At 39.5% G+C, this 21926-nt stretch overlaps 1 protein-coding gene across 7 annotated transcripts in view; it reads right to left on the minus strand.

The window, feature by feature from the left end:
* Window positions 1-21926, minus strand: part of TCF4 (transcription factor 4) — a 389972-nt gene that overhangs the window by 287004 nt on the left and 81042 nt on the right. The window contains exon 1 of one of the 7 annotated variants that reach the window (XM_054986185.1): window positions 360-535. The exons of the other annotated variants lie outside the window; for them this stretch is intronic. Within the exon in view, the coding sequence (XP_054842160.1) occupies window positions 360-381 (22 nt within the window). The 5' untranslated portion in view covers window positions 382-535. Of the gene's footprint in view, window positions 1-359; window positions 536-21926 lie in introns of those variants that run through there. 7 annotated transcript variants of the gene reach the window in all.

Genomic DNA, 21926 nt, shown 5'->3' on the forward strand with positions numbered 1-21926 from the left:
AAACCCCAACTTTGTAGGGGGAAAGCCACATTTTGGTATAACAACTGCTCCCTCAAAAAAATGACTAGCATTGAGAATGATGGAGTGAACTGCTTTTAAAGCAGTGTTTTAAAATAATTATTATACAGCCAATTCACATTTCTTAGATTCCAAGACTCAAAAGAAGTAATACTAATGACAATATACTGTACTGCTACTTTGTCTGAGTGTTGTTTGAAAGAACAGTGTTGGGAAAAATATGTTTCAAATATTGTAGAATATATATCATATTCTGGAACCGTAGAAATGCAGAGTGAACGTTCCTACAAGGTGATAGCAAAGACTGTACACTGTGATGTCTGACTTCTCTTGCTTCTTACCTGCCTCAGGTTTGTCCTCCATCAAGAGAACGAAAAGGATGAGCTGAACGGTTCTTTCTTGCCTTCTGCTCCCCCCACCAGTCCTTTTCAACCCAGGGTCACGGAACCCATGGGTTCCTCAATAGTTATGCGAGTTGGGAGGCTCACAGTTGGAAGGAGGGTGAATTCTCCCCCCTTATTCTTCTTCCATCAGTGGAGCTCTGTTGATGGAAGAGAGAGGAAAGAGCAATTTCATCCTCATCCCTGTGTGCCTGGCCTGCATGAAATGACAAGCGGGTTCTGCAACCCTGGGAATATACTTTCTTGGGATCAAAAAGGACTGCTTGGAGGTGCCAAAAAAGACTGGCAAGGAAGACTGGCAACCGTCACCACTTTCTGCTGATCAGTCGTGGGAATGGGATCCAACTCTTACGCAGTTATTTTCAAATATGTATTATTTCTTTCATCTTCTTTATATCTTATTGTACTTTTCAGCCAAAAACCGGCTCCCAAAGCAGTGCATGCAAATCAGAAGGTACCTTATAAGAACAGATTTCTAGTGAAACAAGCTTTCATGAACTTGAGTTCACTTTATACGATACACACACTTTATAAGATACACATGCATGAAGACCAGAGGAAAATATATATAAAGTGGGGTCGAAAGGCAACTGCAAGATGAAGTACAGTCTGGGACATTTCTATACAAGGCTGTTACATATAAAATAAAAACATTAATCATTCACAACAGCACTAACAGTGACAATACAATCTTCTGAGACCCACTGAACTAATTTAGCAGTTGTAATAATATAAGAAGCCAGTGAGTTTGTAAGCCTAATGATATAGCATCAAACATCCAGATGAACTTTAAATTAGCGTTTTCCTGGTGGAATCTCCCGTTGATATTCTTTTGTTGAAGAATGATAATTTTCAGGTCCACAGCAGAATCCCAGTAGCTGGAAGTACAAAGATATGGTAGCAGCTAGTGGGTTACTGAAACAAAGTATTGTTTATGAGTATGGAGTTGTACAACAATGCCCAGAGAGAAAGTTTGTTATGTGCAGTGGTCCAAACTCTGGTTGATGGGGAGGTGGAAGATGATGAAATCCTAGTCGAATTTCTCAAGGGTTTCCTTCCCAGGGGTCCAGAGGATAATGTAATACAAATATAGGAATCAAATCCTATTACAGGTGATACCTGATGTTCAACATAAAGTTTTCCGTTGGAAGGGAATTCTCTGCCATATACAGTCACAGTGAAGACAAGCCTTGCTGCTTCACCTATCCTCTGATGGCCTCTGGACCCATCAATGGCAGTTAGAAGCTGGAGGGGGAGAGCTTTTAGGGCTGAACTAGACGATATGGTATCCCAGAATCTACCTAGGAATGTGCCACCATTGTGTAAAAGTGAATTCCCAGAGGAACTTCTTTTAACAGCGTCACAGAGATCCAATTCTGGATGGGACCATCATGGTGCAGGGGGAAGAAAGTCTGTTGTCTTACTCCCCTTCCTCTGCAACGTATTTCTGACCTGAAATGGCACCATTTGGGGTCAGAAAAATGACATGGGGAAAGGCAGGAAGCCCACCTTCCCTCCATGCCACAGTGGTCTTGGCCAGAATTGGGATGCAGCCATTTGGTTTACTTTATTATCAGATTTATTGTGTAAAGTGGACTCAGGCTTTGCTGCTCACATCAGGATAGGAGCCTCTACTTGGGGTAAACCGTTACTGCTCACACACCTGGAAAATCAGCAAAAGATTTATTGATATACACATTAGCTCATGGAAAAACAACAGACTCTTAATGATGTAGCTTTACCCCCTCCCTGAGGGCATCACTAAAATCAATCATATCTTGCCAATATCACAGGGGTTAGGCAACCAGATATAACTCAACCAGGATCTTGGTCACCAAAGACATATGGGGTGGATATCCCTTTTGAAAAACTGCAGCTACTAGTCTCCAGTTCCTTGGAAGCCACCTCATCCTGGCCATCAAAGCAGGTTTTAGCTCCTTCAGCAATCTTGGTTTTCCAATCAGCCTGGCTCCTAGGCAAGATGGGACTTTTGCCGAGGAAGGCTTCTCATTGGCTAAGTAGGTTTTTAAAAAATGTTGCTTTGGGAGCAGCTGCCCCCACAGCATAAGGATCTTTGCTGAGTGACTGTAGGTAAGCTATATGTATGTACAAGAAAAATATTTTGAATTCATTTTAAAAGGCATCCTGTAAAAAGAGCGTGTGACTGAAATGTTGTAGAGTTACTATTACAGTTATGCATAACCTCACTTTCTGATATTTTGTGGTTGGCTCCGCCTCTTGTGGCAGTCATTTTGTGGTCAGCCTCAAGTCCTGTGGCAGCCATTTTGTGGTTGCATCCACCACTCTGTGACAGAATTCTAAAGGGTTCTAAAGACATGCTCAAAAAGGTTAGGGACTTCTATTCTAATCCAGAGATAACAAAAGTAGTTAGAAGCTGACTGGTGTATAAAAGGAGAATGTTTGCTTTTCTACAAATGCAAAATCAGCCTTTTGGACCTCAGTAGACCTCATAAAATATATGGTTGTAGCTATACACACCTACATATATTATTTCATGGAAACTGAACTGAAACATCAAATTCAAGAAATGTTGACTTTTGATTCATATTATGGCTTACACAAAAAGCATACAGGTTTTCAGCATCCGGTCCAGTCTCTTACAAGTTACTACACTGAGCAGAGCTTCGTTCGACTGTACTTAGGGTTTTACCAAGTAGAAATTTCTAAATATACAAGAGTAAAGAAATTCATCTATTGAAATGTACCCTTAAGAGAAGACACTACGGAGTGGGAGTAGCCAATTCAGCAGCCAGAGGTCGCCCACCTTGGCCTCATAGTCTTAGATTTCAAGGATACCCTCCTTTATTACACCCCTTACCATCTTCTCACATATTAGACAGTGTTCTTTGACCATTTCACCCACTTCCCGTGATGTGAACAACAGCAGAGGATCAGCCAGAGTTCTCCCCTCTTTTACCTCAGCTGCTCCCTCCCGTACACAAGCCAAGAGGCAGGCAAACTGGAGAGACCAGATGAGATACATAAGAAGGGAACGCTGCCAAAAGCCTCTGTTGCTGTTCAGACGAGGAAGAGGGAGCTAAAGAGCTTGTTGTCTGAGGTGCACTGGCTCACAAGGGATTGAGTTAGTAAATGCAGCCAACATGGCTGGCTCTCCAGCTTTTTACAGAATTCTGAATATGGCACTATTAAAAAAATATAAAAAGAGGCTTCCTTATAATCAGACATTTAATTTTCCAGAGGAGCATCTTAGACAGGACCAGAAGTTTTTGATAGTGAACTCACCACCCCACGCATCCAGTTTTGTTTTTTAAAACAAAACAAAACAAAAAATTATGGTTAAATTTTACTATCATTGGTTTGTCCATAGATGAGTTCCCAACTACGAAATCCAATGCCCAAGAGGTATGTATGTGTGTTTTCTTGAAACTGTCTGAATCAATTGGACCATGCTCTTGATTATTTTTATTCCTTCCACCAAGGGGATCTATACTTTCTATCTCAATGTTCATCAAGGCTCCCAGGTGGCTAATCATCTGTGAGTGAGTAAGCTTGTTTCCATCTGAAAAACTCCAGAAGAGTGCACGTCCCTGTGTGTGCTGTTTCCTTGCTCCTCGAGGAGACAGTCCTCCACTTGGAATGCCACCAAGATACCTTCTCTATAGAATTGCTGCTGCTGCTGTTATTACCATCATGCGAGCAGCACTGGGGAAAATGCCAACACTAAGGGTGAATCAAGTGGACTGGAAATACAGTTGACCTGCTGTGAAATGTAGGTAGGAAAAAAATCTGGATTAGCACGGATGTGTGAGGATATAGCTGTGCGCTTCATGTTGTGCAGGATTTCAAACAGTAGGAAATTCCAGTGCTTGAAAGCTATCAACATACAGCTTTCAACAAGAGAGCTACTAATGTTGAGCTTTAAAGCAGCTAAACTCTTTCAGATACAGGCTGCCTGTTTCTTCTGAGAAATATATATACACTAATGTCAAATGATTCAGAGAACTGCAATTAATTGACGAGGAGATAAAAAAAAAATTAACTGAAGCCTTTCTTATTTGAGTAAAAATTTGTTCCTTATGAAAAGACGAGATACAAATTGTGTTAAGGTCAATGAGTTCAGTGTGCTCTGCAACACAACTTGAAAATAAAAAATAAGTCTGGTGCAGGAAAGATAGATTTTAAGTTGTTATCAGGGTTGGCCCACAAATGCCTGTATGCCACCTCATTTCTCAAGCGCACCGCTGAGCCAGTGAGGTGTAGTGATTAGAGCCTGGACTAGAATGTTGGACTAGAACCTGGAAGACCCCAGTTTAGATCCCCATTCTGCCATGGAAACTGGTTAGGTGACACACATTGTCAGCCTAACTTACATCACAAGGTTGTTTTTTGTTTTATTTATTTGCAACATGTATATGCCACCCCTTCTGCCCTCATCAGGACCACCGAAGCAGTTAACAAAATAAAAACATAATAAAACACATCTTAAAAAAACCACTAAAATCAAACAAAAACACATCACTAAAACAATTAAAACTCCTGGAAAAATACAAATACAAAAAAAAAATGTTAAAACATCAGGCAGGAAGGAAGGTTGTTGTGAGGATACAGTTGTTGTAAGGATAAGGTAGAGAGGGAAGAACAATGTTTAAGCCACTTTGGATTCTCCCTGAGGTACAAATGAGGTAAATAAACACATAGCATTAACAACTGGTAGTTTTCTATTGTATGGATGGATTTTCCTCTCTCAAAATTACTGCCATCTTGTGCCTCCACTCCCAGAACTCCCCTTGGCTGTCATTATACCTGGTCATTATTTAACTGTTACATAAATAATCTAAAAGGGAGTACCACAGTTTGCTCATTTGTCCTTTTCCCTTCACTCCATTTTACCTTTTGTGTTAGGCATAGACAATTGTTTTGAAGTGAAACAGTCCTGAATTCAGTAGGGAGAAGTCAGTATATACAATAAATAAAACATGATTTCCAGTGCCTATGTCCTAATGCTACTGTACTGACTCATCTAACTTATTGCATGTCTCTCTTTTCATCTTGTATTGCAGACAAAAAGCTAACCTGTCTTGTTAAATGACTTCATCTCTTGCTTAAAAAGACCTGCTGTGTTTTTTCATATTTTTGAGCCAACACGCAGAAAAAATAAAACTATATACAGCTATCGGTTTCATATTATCTATGGTATAAGATTCACAAGGTTTTTGGCCACAACTGCTCCAATTTTTATTTCTTGGAGACAAGAAGGAGACCAAAAATATGTGCAGCATATTGTAAATAATATAAAAAGCAGAATAATCAATCTCACCACACAGAGTTTGCTCAAATTTAATTCTGGAAATCGAGGGAGCCAGTGAAATAATTCTACCTGTTGCAGCAGTACTGAAGTTTAAATGTGCTTGGAAAGGGTACAATCACACAAACAGTTCTTCAAGTCATGCGGAGTTAATCGTAACTGGCAGCAGTTTCAACCCAACTCTCAACAAGTTTCCCCCCCTGCCAAAGTTGCTACCTGATGCCCCTCTGCTGGAAACAGTCAAGATTAAACTTATAACACATGTGTAGACATAGGCACGAATCGAAACACTAAGAAAATTTCATCCCATTTTGTGTGTCGTGAAACAGTATTTTGTGGGGCCATGGTTATCATGAAATTATCACGAAATTAACGACTTTTGGGCCTGTTTCGTTAGCTTTGTGAACGATTTGCAATTGCAGACAATGGCGCCAATCCTTTGATTCCCTAGGCATTGCCACTGGAAACCGCAATCAGAGACCACTTGCCCTTGATTAGCAGCTCTCCTAGCCATTTGGAGAGCTTCCATTCTGCTCTATACAGCCAGGAGCTGTGGGTCAATCCCCTAGGCAACCAAGAAGGTGGGCCTTCTATCGCCATGGGCACACCAATCTCACACCTCCAAACCTTGTTAGGTAGGTCTCTCAGCCAACCACAGACCTTCCGTTCTGAACTATGTCAGTGTTTTGCTGGGATTGGAGTGGGAGAGTGTGTGGAAGGATTTGGTATTGTGGTATTGGAAATAAGAAGCCTCTAATTTCCAGCTCTTTGCTGGAATTGGAGTGGGAGCAGCTCTTTGCTGGGATTGGAGTGGGAGAGTGTGTGGAAGGATTTGGTATTGTGGTATTGGAAATAAGAAGCCTCTTATTTCCAGCTCTTTGCCTTGCTGTAGGAAGGTTTTTGGGTGAGGATGCCTTTTTTCCTCCACCTCACCCCACCCCTCACTCTGTCTTCCCAGCCCACCTCCACCACGGCCGGTCCATCCTCCTCTGATCCAGCACTCTGGCAGCACTTCCCACCCTTCCCAATCAATGTACTGCAAACTGGGAGGATGGGTGGAGGAGAGCCTGCTGAAGTCTCCCTGCGAGTTTGGCATCTCCAGATATGAAGGGGGGCGTTGAAATGCCCCGGGTTCTGACGAATCATGAAACTAACAAATCATTTCGGCAAACGTGTCAATTTCATGAAGTTTTGTGATGTGCGATTCGTGGATCGCAACAAAACACGAAACTCTCAGGCTTTTTCTGTTTTGTACCCATATCTATCTATTTATTTATTTACTTACTTACTTATTTATATTAGATTTTTAGTCTGCCCTCCCCTCCATCTGCTTCCCACCATCAGCCCTTCCCGCCGAGCAAGTCTACACATGTGTTTCGCTATTGTGCTAAGACTGAGCATCATCTTTATAAAGAGGATATTAATACAAATAGACCTAGCCGTGCAGCACATAACCATCTCATATATTTTTTAAATATATAAAGGCAAGATTTGAAATGGACATATTGTACTTTGTTGTTAAAAAAACATTTTGTTTATTTGCATGCTCAAAGAACTGGTCACAAATCTATCAATTTTTCAAAGACGCTGAAACAGCTGCCCCACACAACTGGAAATGTTAATGGAATTATATGAAATGTAATCAAAACTTGTATATTTGAATGTTCAGCTTGTTCAGATAGCCTTTTAAGCTTCTCAGTGTAGTGGAAACTGCTAGTGCTTAAAACCGTCTTCTCCCTGTCATCATGGTTTTCAATCAAATTGGAATACAAAATTTATTTTAAAGGGAGGGGGCACTGAGAACATCATACACAGACCTCCTGGCATTTCATTTGGTCTAACCCTGAGAGACCATTTGACTTTCATAGGTATTTATTAAGCACAATCTAAAATATTAAAAATAACAATTTTAGTAAAAATACTAAAATAAAAGATATAGTAAAATTACGTATCATCTCATATTCTAAATACTGACTTATATACAAATAGCAGTTTAAATACTGGACACAATAGTATAGAATATGAATGTAAAACTCAGCTCTGAATACTGTACATAAACTGGGAGGGATCAAGCTAACACTTATCAATGATATACTGGGCATTTGTTTGAACAGTTAACCTCCATACCACCTACATGCATCCTGAAAGTCTACTCAGTTTCAAAAGCAGCTGCCTTCCCATTTAGTGTCAGATGCTGTTGTTCAATAACACATCAGATGCTGTTGTTCAAGTACAACATACTTTGTAAAACACTCTGAGTAGGCATTAAGTTGTCCTGAAGGGTGGCATATAAATTGAATGTTATTTTTATTTTTATTTTCTTCCCTGAAAGCCCCCAAAGTTTCTCCCCTTTTCCCACTTCCTTCTCTCCTTCCCATCAACCAGCAAACCTATCTTATTTACCCTTCCCCCATCTCCAGATTTCCCTCCTTCCCTCCCCTGGGCAGCCTGTCTCTGGGAATCTCTGGCCCAGTTGTGTGGTGCCAACCACTACGCCCAGGCCCAGCTGCACTGTGAGGTACTCACCAGGACACGTGGCAACACCTCCCTTTCCTCTGTACCCCCTCCCCACACTATTTCCTCTTTCTCTCTTCCTGGCAGGCCTCATATCCTCTACTCTTTCCCTGCCTCCTTTTATCCTTACCACCCATCAACAACCTACCCCATCTTCAGCTAAGTTTAATATTTATTTACTTCGTTTATACCATGACTTTCTTCACAATGGGTACCCAAAATACCTTACATTGTTGTCAATTTTATCTTCACAACTACCCTGAGGGTGGGTTAGGCTGAGTGTGCCTGGCTAGCCCATGGTCACCCAGTGAGTTTCCATGGCAGAAGAAGGATTTGAACCTGGGTCTCCCAGTTCCTAATCTGAAATATCTAACCACTACACAACACAGATTTGAACATGTTGAGAACCAGATATGTTTATGATGCCCACTTAGATTTATGGAACTAGTTCTGTTGTGTTTTGGCTCTTGGCAATACTCTACAGAATGTGAGTGGCATGCAAACAAATTGCTTTATAACTGCAATGATACACGAATCACGGCGCTGTAGTTAAAGCTGTACTACATGCATAGGAAATGAAGAAGACCAACATCACTGATCAGAAACGTGAGAGAGAGGGACTGGCTCCCATCTTTCTTTACCTAAGTGGCATTACATAGCCCTACCTACCATGGAAGCCTCCTGTAAAAGCCTTTTGTTCCTTTTGATAGTTCAGCAGCATTTGAAACCCAGGCAAGGAATTATCATCAACCACATCTCCTCAACCATTCATACTTAACAGAACTCCCGGCATAAGTTCCATTAGCAAAATAACTCACGCCATGAACTGAACAGTGATGGAAGAGATGTTTTCCATACAGATAAATTAAATTAGAAAAATCATCCTGAAGCTGCTACTGCAGGGTGTCCAAAATGTCCCCTATAACATGATGAATCATCAGTCATGAAAGCTATTCGACCATCACCTACGAATATCAACAGATGAAGTGTTTCTGTGACGTCTCTAGTTCTGACCAACTTAAGCAAAGCAGTCCTCATCTGATTCAATCACAACACTCTGAGCAGGTGGTCTTGATTATTATTTTAGTTAAGTGTGCCAACTTCTTACCAGCACAGTAATAATGCCACGATGTTTGGCTTAGCAGGCCATGAAATATTAGGAAGAACTGTGCTCAAGTAATTAAAGCTAGATAATGAATTCCTAAAGTCGATTTTTTAAAAAAATGGCAAGATTAGTTACCAGCAAAACTGAAATAAGTATCTGTTAGGCAAAACAAGGACCTGGAGAGCATACAATCATGAAATGGGAGCAATAAAAATATGTTTAGAAAAGCAAATGCCATATTCTTAAAATCTAGGGAGAGAAGAAACCTATTAAGTCATCTTATTGTTCATGGCATTCAGAGCACAATTCTGGATTTTCTGCCATGATTTGTCCACTCAGGTTTGTATTTACATGACTGAATACTTAAATTTTGGCCTTCATTTAACTTTGAGTTAATAACAATAATCTCGGCACAGTCTGATTTATAATGAGGGAAAATCTTAAATTACTAAAATAAACTGAATAATCATATGGAATAGCATTTAATAATTTGCTACACGGTTACGCCACATTAGTAATCTCATTAAAAGTTGGCAGCACAGCCTCAATACATCACTGGAATCCAGGGAGAGCGCTAGGGTTCCCATAAGACGTAAAGAAATAACCAGGTTAATGCTGTGGTTTAGATACATTATGTAGTTTATTTTACAGAATAAGTAACCATAATGAATTATAGCATCATATTCAGTGTCGGTATTGATCATGAAAATGCCATTAAAAAGAAGAAGAATTGGCATCTAAATTTAATTTGCTAAATCTATATTCAAGAACCCATATAAGCGTTTGGGCTTATGAAGTACTCGACACATGCATCATTCTTAATAAAGTAAAGTGGAAGAAGGGAATCCCCAGAATGCTTAAAAATGCAGTCATGAACATGGTTAGCTAGAGTCTTAAAGTCCTTATGTACCAGCCATGCTTCCAAATTTGAAAAATGCCAGTCCCAAAGAGCTGTCAGAAATCAAATGTGCAGCAGGACTTCTACCTGCAGACCTGTTTCTTATGCCAATGCTGAACACTTGTTCGCATAGGAACTGTAAAGAGGTAACACATTTTTCTTCAGTTTTCCACTGGCTAATAAGAAAATATAGATTGAATTCAGTAGAGGGAAGAGTTTTTTAAGGTCAGATGGATACAAAGATTATTAGGGAGCCATTCATCATTAATAAATTTAAATTAAAGATTTTAAGGTGTGCAATTCTAGAATCAGATCACTAAAACACCTGGAGGACCAAAGAGCCTCATTCGTTTTAAAAGAATAATAATACACATTATAAAATATCTTATGATTTCCAGCTTATGCTACATTTGTGGTGTGCTAGAATGAAGAAAGGTTTTTGAGGTACATTTGGCAAGTGATTATAAACATTTACATTTTACAGAAATGGAAAGATAAGCATAAAAGTGAGAGATGACTAAAGAAGTTCAAAACAAAGCCATTCCTAAAATCTTAAAACTAACATATTTATTTATTTATTTATTTATTTACTTCATTTATAACTGCCTGTTTTTCCTCAATGGGGATGTAAAGCCACTTACGTCATTCTCTTCACCTCCATTTTATCCTCAACCAACCCTGCAAGTTGGTTAGGCAAAGAGTGTATAACTGGCCCAAGGTCATGGAGCCAGTCTGAAGTAGTAATTAAGAGCAGTAGGACTCTAATCTGGAGAACCGGGTTTGATTCCCCACAGCTTCTCGGAGTTCTCTCAGCCCCACCTACCTCACAGGCTTATTGTCATGAGGATAATAGAGTGTAAACCACTCTGAGTGGGTGTTAGGTTGTCCTGAAGGACGGTATATAAATCAAATATTATTATTTGTTCTTACAGTGCCCTCTCTGAAGATTGTGTACATATGGAAAGAATCGTGGCCTTTTTTCTGTGGTAGGACCAGTTCTTTGGAATGGCCTACCAGAATTAGTACAGAGGGAACCTTCACTTACTGCATTTTGGAAGGCATCTAAAACAACCCCTCTCCAGGTGTGCTGTAGGGTAAATTATTTGGGCACACATGGCTGTGCTTTTTCAGTTTTTGTGTTTTTTAATTTTGGACTGTTATGTTTTACACAACCTGTTGTTGCTCTCTTAAGCACCAGTCTAGGGAGATAAGGTGGAATAAAAACATTTTAATTAATTAATTAAAGTATTGTTCAGATGAGAGCATGCCACAGACCTGCAGTGAAGAACTGATGAAGAAGACCTCATCGGAGGTATCTGGGAACCCTAGACAGCTGCATCTGCGACATTCTAGAGAATCCTGATGTAAATAGAGCTTTCTTTCCACTAACATCCACAAATAGATGTGCTGAATGTTTCTCACCAGAGGTTATTCATTGTTCAAGAGCTTGGAAGACCATATTTCAAATGAACCTCACCAGGTGACCTTGGACCAGTCACTCTCTTAGCCTAATGGATAAACTGAAAGAAGGAAGTACACACGCTGCCCTAAACACCTAAAAGGAAAATCAGGATAAAAATGTGATAGATACAAAACAATGGGTTCTAGGAAGGGGGGAATGACTTTTGTCTGCTTACATCACCATCCCAGTCTATTTGGGAAGAACTACCACTTTATTGTAATAGTGCTTCCTGGTGAATAGTTTTAGGAGATGTCTTGCTCCACTCCCATGACTCAAGTGATGGGTTCGTGCCCCAACTCATTCACAGGCCTTGCGCTTGACAGTAAGGATGATGTACATAACTGTGTACAAAAATATGTACATACTCACCTATACAATAAGCGGTTGGCAACAGGTTGAGAAAAATGGAAAGTAATTAAGCTGAGAAGAGAGGCTGACTTTTGAAAAGTATGAAAAACAATGCCATAAGCAAGGATAAGATGTACCATCACAGACAGAAGGACTTCATTTAGCAAAACAAGTTTGTTTGCAAGTATAGTAAAGTACTATTACTCTTAAGAATTCACTGACTCTATTTTGTGTTTACAGATTCAAAGCGTATGCCATTACTTTCTACAGGGGAAGTAGTGAATGGAAATGCCCTTTCAGTTGCTACTCTGAGCCCTAAAATACACAGATGTAAATGAAAATAAATGCCTGACATTTGGTGGAACCAGCTATGTTTAAAGCTGCCAAACACAGGAAGGAAGTTCAAGTGTTGGATAAATGTTACCAAGTTGTGCCAAAATTCTGGCACTTAAAAAAAAATATTAATCAACTAAATTATAAATTCACTTAAGTTTGTCTACTCAGTCAACAACCCACTTGGCAGTGCTTTGCCAATGCTGTTATGATTGAGCAATAGGTCTTTGGCAGCACTCTATCTATTCTATCCACCCTTATACAAAAAGCAAGCTTTAAGCCAGGTACACAAAGAATTATCAGCATCTCCTTTTTAATCTGTTTTTTTCACAAGAAGTCTTCTAGCCCTCATGGCTTCAAGAAACAGCTTGGAAAATTGTAAGAAGCATTTGCTGAGGACAATGCTCACTATCTCCCTCCAAAGGCTAGATGCTTGGTTTTCTTGCTTCTACTGCTTTGTTCTAAATGTAATATATCTGTTTATTTATTAAACTTGTAAGCTGCTTTTCAACTGGTGTGGCTTCATAGCTGCTTGGAACAATAAATTTATTCACCTTCTCTCAACCCCAAAGTTTGGGGCAAGGAGAACAACAGAATCATTCTCTCTGTCAAATCTTGATATTCTAGTTTGCAAAACGAAATACATTCTGCAAAGCAAATAAAAGGACATCTGATTAAGCTGCATAACTTATCTTCAGAATCTGGCTATCATGGAAGTTTGAAGCTTTTCATTAAAGAGCCTGTAGCTGCAGCCACCAAATTCAGAAGCATTAGACCCCAATCTCAAAGGGAGAGAAGCAGGGGTTCTTCATCTGGGAAACATTTCTAGAGCACAACTGATCTGCAGAGAACTCTTCCTAATTCTCTCCTGTTGTGAAAGTCATCCTCATTTTAAGCAAATGTGTTTTCCACAATTCTAAGGTGTTTACAAAGCTTAAAACCATTGGTACTATTTTCACTTACCAGCATGCCGCCCAATTTAACTAAAACATTTATTTTATAAACAGAAAAGAAAATGAGATTGAGCAAGATATATTTATGCAATTAACATATTTAATAGGCAATTATGCATCCTCTTTACAAGAACAGATAAATAATATATGCATATACATTTATCAACTGAGCATGTATGAGGGAGAATAAAGTAGATGTAATAAAAAGAAGAACATTATATGTTCTATGGAGTTTCCATCATTTCATATTTGCACAGGAGGTAGTAATATTGGTCTTCAATGACACCACAAATTACTTGTAATGCAGTCTGACTTGGGTATTAAGACAACAGAAATAAATTTGTACTTTTTGCTATAAGCTTAAGACATAGCAGCTGCTTGTTAGGGGAAAAAACGGTATTTTGACCGAAATATTGTGCTTATATAATCATAGGTGGCAGATATTTTCTATGCATTCCTTAAATAATAATAAAAATTAGCACAAAGACAAGTTGTGATGGAACAGCACAAGAATAAAGGCTCATCAGTGAGACGGATGGCATTTCAGTACGTGCACATGTGTACTTCGTTGTACACAACCAGCAAAAAGTGAAGGGATTATGGTAGCATCATGAATACCATAATAATCATTAACGGGGAGGAGTCTGTGGCTCAGTGGCAGAGCACCTGCTTGGCATGCACAGCTTCCAAGTCCAATCCTTGGCAACTCCAGTGGAAAGGAGTAAGTAGCAGGTAATGTGAAAGACCTCTGTCTGGAACCCTGGAGAGTCATTATGAGCCTGAGTAAACAATTCTGACCTCGATAGACCAAGGGTCTGAATCAGTGTAAGACCGCTTCATGTTTGTTCATGTGTATGTGGGAGAGACAAAGCATACTAATTAACAAGCCCACAACACCGAATTTTAAGATACAGTATCTTGCTTGGCCAGACCACTGTTCAAAGTGGATGAAAGTGCTCGCCTAAAGGTCTTGTTGGAATTCCCAGTTACACATCCAATCCAAAACACCCTGTAAAACAAATAATTTGTATATACAAATTGCTTCCATTCCTTTCCACTGTGGTTACCTAATCATATTCCTATGTTGATGTTTCAAATTGATTGGTTTGAGGTTCAGGCAATTTTTACAGCTTAGGCACACTGATTTAAATATGTTTCTAATTTGCTTTGTAAACGGCCTCAATCTTTGGGAGAGGTGGATTACAAAATTTAAAGCAAATAAATATGTATTGCGTACAAGGTAATATTGCCTAAGTGTTTCTCAGTAGGAGAAGAGGAGGGAATTGAGAACATTCCAGCCAAGTGAGTATGAACTGTGGTTGAGTGTCTGCCCCTTTTGCAGAGGTATGAGCTACTGGTACAAGCCAAAGGACTCTTGGACCTTGCTAGTAGTCCACAGCTTGCAGCCTGTGGCATTCGCTTTATGTTTAGAATGAAGACTTGTTGGGTTGTATGCTTTCATTTAAATTTGTATTGCGTATGAATCTTGCTTTGTAAACTAATTTATAGGAGAGAAAAAAATTAAATAAACAGGATTCTGCAAAGAGACATTTGACACATGAAGGCCATATTGGATCCAAAGTAAAAACCAAAATTAAAAACTTTAAACACAGAAAATGGGGGAGGGGGGAGCAGGAATGATTCCTTTCTCTAATTCCCCATCCATGGGAGTCACTAAACAGCAAAGCTTCTCTTTAAAGGATTTATTCCTACCAGAAGATTTTGTTAGAATTTCTGATGATTGGCAGACGCATCTAGGAAAATCAGAGGATACTGGATAAGGTGAATTATTTTGGATTTTGCTTGCAATGGTTAGCATCTAAGACTGTACGTATACATCTTTCTTGAGAGTTCTATTATTTGGAGTTTTATTTCTGCGTGTTTAATAGTTTAATTTTAATTATTTTTATGCTGTTTAATTATTTTATTGTGTGCTGTCTAGAACAGGTTCTCTGCAGAGGTGGCATTTGCATTTTTAAATAAATAAATAATGTCCTTACTTCATTTTAAAATTGCTTCCCTTTTATGTGTGTTCCCAGGGCTTTTTTTCTGGGAAAAGAGGTGGTGGAACTCAAGTACACAAGATGATGTCACTTTGGGTCAGCTGGAACAAGGGGGGAACTTTTTAAAGTTTAAATTGCCCTCAGCAAAAATGGTCACATGGCCAGTGGCCCTGCCCCCTGATCTCCAAACAGAGGGGAGTTCAGATTGCCCTCCGTGCCGGTTGGCAGCGCGGAGGGCAATCTGAACTCCCCTCTGTCTGGAGATCAGGGGGCGGGGCCACAGGCCATGTGACCATTTTTAAGAGGTGCCGGAACTCCGTTCCACCGCATTCCCGCTGAAAAAAGCCCTGTATGTTCCTTTTTTTTTGAGGGAATAATTTTAATGTGGAATTGTGAACTGCATGAGGGAGTGGAATTCTTGTTATTAATTGAACCACATATTCATTTATTACAGTTTGTGAAATTATTTTATTCTGAGGGTCATTATTATAAACAATTTATTGAAATTAACAATTTTCCAGTCCTCATTTATCAACTCCAGAAGATGTGATGTTCACGTTGAGTTCCTCAACTGTAACTATAAGCTACCTAAAATATTCTGGAAGCCTCCTAACAATGAAGAAATCTTCCTTACATCTTCTGGGGAGGTATTTCAGCAAATTGGACAAGCAACAGAAGATGCTTGTCATCTTACTGTGGCCAAGGCTGCCCTCTGAACGGAAGGAAGTCAAAAGCGATTGGTGGGCAGATCTAAGTTTATATGACAAAGAACGTATATCTTGATCCATAACACATAACTAGGATAGACCCTATTTTACTTTCTAATGTTCTTCTCCCCAATCTTCAGGGATCACATATCTCTTGGGTCGCTTGGTCTGATTACTCTTGGATCTCCTTAGCCCAGTAGAAACCCAATACCAAATCCTGGAGACTAAACGCTTTTCTCAAAACCCCAATCTCGACAACTCAAGTCAACCACGGTATATTGCACTCTCTTATTTTTTTAAAAAAAAGTTACATCTGAAATGGCTTACTTTTTCAGTATTGGAGGCCTTTACAGCAGTAGCTAGTAGGCTGGTTTATCTCCGCTGCATTCAGGAAGACAAAACAAGGACTAACAAAAATAAGCTTAAATCTCGGTGAAATGCACCTTCTGAATGAAAAACACACATGCTGTGGTTCCACACCAGCATTTATAAGGACCAGTTTTGGAAATAAACAAAGCCAAAGGGGTCTGTTCACATAACAAGAATATTATGAACAAGGAGCCAGACTTAGCAGGCTCCTAGAATGGCAGCTGAGAAAGCAAAACATCTATAGAAATATAAACAAATTCAGCTACTCTCAGATGACAGTCATCCAAACCCAAGTAAATAGCCAAGCCTTTACAAAATATTACTCACAGCTGCCCGCAACAGAAAAATCTAACATTAACCAAAAAAATTTTTAAAACCTATGTAGATAATTCTAAATTATCATACTATCAGAGGAACGCCAGTAATAGTCAGCCCAACTGCAGATGAAGAATTAGAATTACCAATTACCACCTTAAAAGTTAGGAACGCTTCAGCTTTCACATCTGAATTCAAGCAGGAGCTCTCTCCAAGACCAGCAATGCTGTTTAATACCACCATGACAATAATAACACCATTTCTTCCTCAAGGCTGGAATCCAGAAATGTGGTTTTTCCTTAAGATAGGTCCCGTGCCATCTTCGCAGGGGCCCAGATCTCTGATTAATTATTAGTCAAAAATCTTCACCACAATACTTGTCCAGAGATTAAACAGCATAACTGAGAACTACATTCATATGAACCATGTCAGGCTGCCATGAAATTAATAAAAACATGTCTGTTGGAGAGGTCTTAAAATATCCATTGGCAGTAATGACAATGAATGCTGAGAAGGACTACATGGACTAGCAGTACAACTAACAGTGCAGTTCCTAATCAAGGTATGCTTCTGAGCCCACTGAGTTCAATGGACTTAGAAGGATGTAACTCAACTTAAGATTGTACTGTTGAAAATAGAGTTTCACTGAAACGCCTTCCACACAAGGCGGACAAACTGCGCTAATCCCAGAGCATTACTGACAACTAATAAGCAATAGTCTCTCAGCTTTGAAGTTCAGAGAGGCACCAAGCAAAGATGTCCTCTGTCCCCTGTTGTCTGCCCTGGTATGAAACCATCAGCAATTGCTATGAGGAGTAACAGAAACATCAAAATAGTACTGGGAAATGATGGTTGTTGTGGATTTTCCGGGCTGTATCGCCATGGTCTTGGCATTGTAGTTCCTGACGTTTCGCCAGCAGCTGTGACTGGCATCTTCAGAGGTGTAGCACCGGTGCTACACCTCTGAAGATGCCAGTCACAGCTGCTGGCGAAACGTCAGGAACTACAATGCCAAGACCACAGCGATACAGCCCAGAAAATCCACAACAACCATAGTTCTCCAGCCGTGAAAGCCTTCAACAATATATCGAGTACTGGGAAAGATGATCACAAATGAAATGGTTATGTTGACAATATGGTTCTAGACCTCACTAAGCCTACTTTAACCCTGAAAGAAGAAACTCAAGATGTACACCGATAAAAGTTCAGTATCATGATGAGAGATGTGAAGATCTGGGGGGGGGGGGAGATGGGACTTTCCCCCCATAAAAATTGGAACATCTGAGGAAGCACTGAAATCAATTTCCTATGAAACATTTTCTCTTTACGATTGCGCAAAATGCTTCTTAATGCAAGGGTTTTCACACTCAAAATGTACAACATGAAAAAGCCTGAGGACTTTCTGTGAGTTTGGTGTAGTGGTTAAGAGCACGGGACTCTAATCTGGAGAGCCCAGTTTGATTCCCCACTCCTATACTTGAAGCCAGCTGGGTGACCTTGGGTCAGTCACAGTTCTCTCAGAGCTCTCTCAGCCCCACCCACCTCACAGGGTGTTTTGTTGTGGGGATAATAGTAACATACTTTGTAAACCGCTCTGAGTGGGCATTAAGTTGTCCTGAAGGGTGGTATATAAATCGAATGTTGTTGTTGTTATATTTATCTTTCTCACTGAGACTCAAGGCGGATTACATAGTGTGAGATTATTACAATCAGTATCAAGGGCATTTCCATACAGTGTCATAGGATTTTACAAAGACACAGCATTAGCAAGGATCCAATACAAGGTTGAAGAATTGCTGAAACAGAACATAATCAATTCTAGGACTGACACTAGATAACATGAAGCACAGGTAGTATATAGGAGTACATATTCTAAGCAACAGATAATACGCAAGGCAACGTAGCAGTGAAGTCTATGGTCTCTAACTCATTAGCAAAGCATCTGAGACCCCCTTTTTCAATGTTTCCATTGGAAAAATGGGAAATTGTAGGAGTACTGAAAAAATACCCTCCTATGAAACATTTTCTCTTCTTAAGTGAGATATATCTTATCTTACAAAACATTTCATTCATTAAAAATGTACAGCATATCTGAGGACCTTTATTTTTCCAATTTGCTGTAGACATACAACAGTTTTGAGATTTGGGGTTTTTTTTAAACCACTTATTTTTTCATTCCATATTGGGAGGTTTTTTGTTTGTTTGTTGGTAAACATGGTATAAAATTTCCTCCTATACCAGGGTGCCTCTTCCAATTTTTTTTTGTTCCATACAAAGGAGCCATGTTCAGAATTTGATTTAGGGAACAACCAACAGGTATGTACCAACAGACAAGAAACACTATTCAAAATAATTATTCAGTGGTACACAACTCCTGCAAAGCTACAAAGAGTTTGCCCTCACTTCATACCATAAAGCCAGAAGAAGTATGGCCAGATAACCACTTTCTTCTATGCATGGTGGTAATATCCCGAAGTTCATACCATGGGGGATGATACTGTCTAAATATGACTTAATCTTGAATTTTCATACTGCCAAAGACCCCAATCTGATCCTGTTAAAATTTCTAAAATTTAGATATCTTCCCTTCCCTTCTTTAAACAGAAAAAACACACAATCCCCTCTTATATACAATGAACAAAGTGTGGGAAATTATGGTAGTTTAGAAATAACTTTCTTCATGGGCAGCCACATGCAATGATCAAACATGCCATTAAAAATTCTTTGCAATCTCATCCACGTTTTATCTTGGAACACTGAAGAAGAAAAATGTATGCCTACACAATACAAATACACTGCTTGTTTATGAACAATTTGAAATCTTGCAGAGACTAACAATCCGGATCTTTTGTATCTATATATTCTCTTTAGCTAAACCATGGACAAGACCTAACAGATCTAATAGTGTGTTTCTATACCCCTGTTATTATCATAATCATTTTAATACCCCAGTTGCCTGGGTTTGTCTTCCTCTCCTCCTGCCCACCCCTATGAAGAATAACTTGGTATTATAACAAGACATTCACTATAATGTATAAAACAGTATTTATTAAGTATTTCAATGAAATAATGTTCCGAAAAGAAAATCAATTTGCTGTCTCAATGATTACGCACAAAAGTGTATATATAAATCATTACATTTTACTTAGTTTGCATTTAAATTAAAACATTGCAATCTAAAGATAATGCAAAAAATGTTAATGTATTTAAACTCTAGTCATTCAAATGTAATTAAATCCCAGCGCTTTTGGCTAAGTATAACCTCTTCTCTTCTACATCAATATCATCTGAAGGCAGCCTTCAAGGATTCATATGGTGCTTCCTTATACTTGCTCTTCATCAGCTCTCTGCCTCTTAAGCCAGTGCTTCCCCTGACTCTTCACACGAGCCTATATGGTTAAGTACAGCGAAATAAGATGGGTTGCAGAGCCTCAGCAATTGGACTGCAAGTCCCTATAATCTTTCTTTGCTGCATTTTGAAATAACCTCATGCTAGTGTGCACGCGCAGAGCAAGGATGCCTTATTTCCTGCCTCTCTGCACATACGCAGAGAGGAGCAGGAGGGTGATGACAGAGTCACTCGTTGATGGAAAGCATTCCCTCTTACTACGGTACAGCTCCTGGCGTTTGCTGTTTCACATCCCTGGTTCTCTTGGCCTGCTGCCCATTGTCTTGGCCTTTATATCAGTGAGGTCATAATACCCTCTTACTCATCTGGATCCAATGTCACATGACTCTGTCATATACTTACAGCTCAGTGGTTCCTAAGCCTTCACAGGTTGAAGGAGACTGGGCCATGTGATCATTGGGTGACCCCTGGGCCAGTCAGACTCTCCACATAACCTACATCATAGGTTTGTTATAAGGAAAAGACAGGGCAGGAGAATTATATATACTTTTCCAAGCTACCTGGAGAAACTGCAGGACAAAAATGTGATTGATTGAATTGCTAACACAGTAGTCACCTGGAAGGTTGAACGAGAAAACGTTCACCTGGAGAAGTTGAGAAGGATAGACCTTTAAAGGCACAATCCACTAAGAAAAATCTTCCACATAGGCCTCAGTTTATGAATGGATGCTGCCATGTACAGCTGCCATTCACTTCAAAAGGGCTAGCACAGGACAACTTCCCAACTGACTGTGCCTAGAACTGCAGTATTAAATACACTTAGAACATCTGGATAACAACAACATTCGATTTATATACTCCCCTTCAGGACAACATAATGCCCCATTCAGAGCAGTTATTATTATCCTCACAACAATCACTCTGTGATGTGGATGGAGCTGAGAGAGTTCAGAGAGCTGTGACTTGACTCAAGGTCACCTACAGGGGGAGGAGCGGGGTCACCTCCACCTTCAAGTGAAGGAGCGAGGAATCAAACCTGGTTCTTCAGATTAGTCTTGCCACTCTTAACTATACCAGACTGGCTCAATGATGTAAATAACAATAAAAGGAAAAAAATAAGGATACCACTGGGGAGAGGGGAATACAAAGTTTAAAGTGCTGGACAAATCATCATTCAAAAAGTATCAAAGGCAACAAATCGAGAATTATGGGGGAATTTGCATCTTCTGAACGTGATCTGCTGTTTCCAGTCCTTGAATACATGCTTCTCATACAGTCGTTTCTGGTGGCACCATAATAACCAAGTAATCATTTTTTCTGTATATCTGTCAACTCACTTATCCTTACTAAAAATTGAATAGGAGTATGGAATACCTCAGAGCTCTACCTCATGGATAACCAAACAATGCACACACAATCTATCTCTTGCTGAAATCAATGGAAACATCCCTTTATATTTTAGTAGAGCTGGATTGCACCTACATTCTTTAATGATACCCATAACCCACTGTAACACAAGTTCAAGTTCCTTTCCAAGCCAAGCAGCCAAGATATTCTTGCTGATAACACTGGGTTAATTAAACTAGTAGACTCTGAAATTCTTCAAAAATTATACAGCAGAACAACTTTAAATATAAAGTTTGTTTCCAGAAGAGCTGATAAGAGGCAGGCAGTCATTTCAAAAGACCAGGGCAGAGAAACTCCGCACAAGTTCATTTCAGTACATCCTGTTTATGGCCCTCTTGCTACTTACTAAGCCATTCAACTGTGGCAATTGTTGCTTTTCTGAATATGGTAATTGTGGTATTTTTATAGATCTCCAGAAACATGTTTACAAACCACAGCAGACCTTCACCCACAATGA

Source organism: Eublepharis macularius, chromosome 8, assembly GCF_028583425.1.
Source record: "Eublepharis macularius isolate TG4126 chromosome 8, MPM_Emac_v1.0, whole genome shotgun sequence".
In the NCBI taxonomy this organism is placed as follows: Eukaryota; Metazoa; Chordata; class Lepidosauria; order Squamata; family Eublepharidae; genus Eublepharis; species Eublepharis macularius.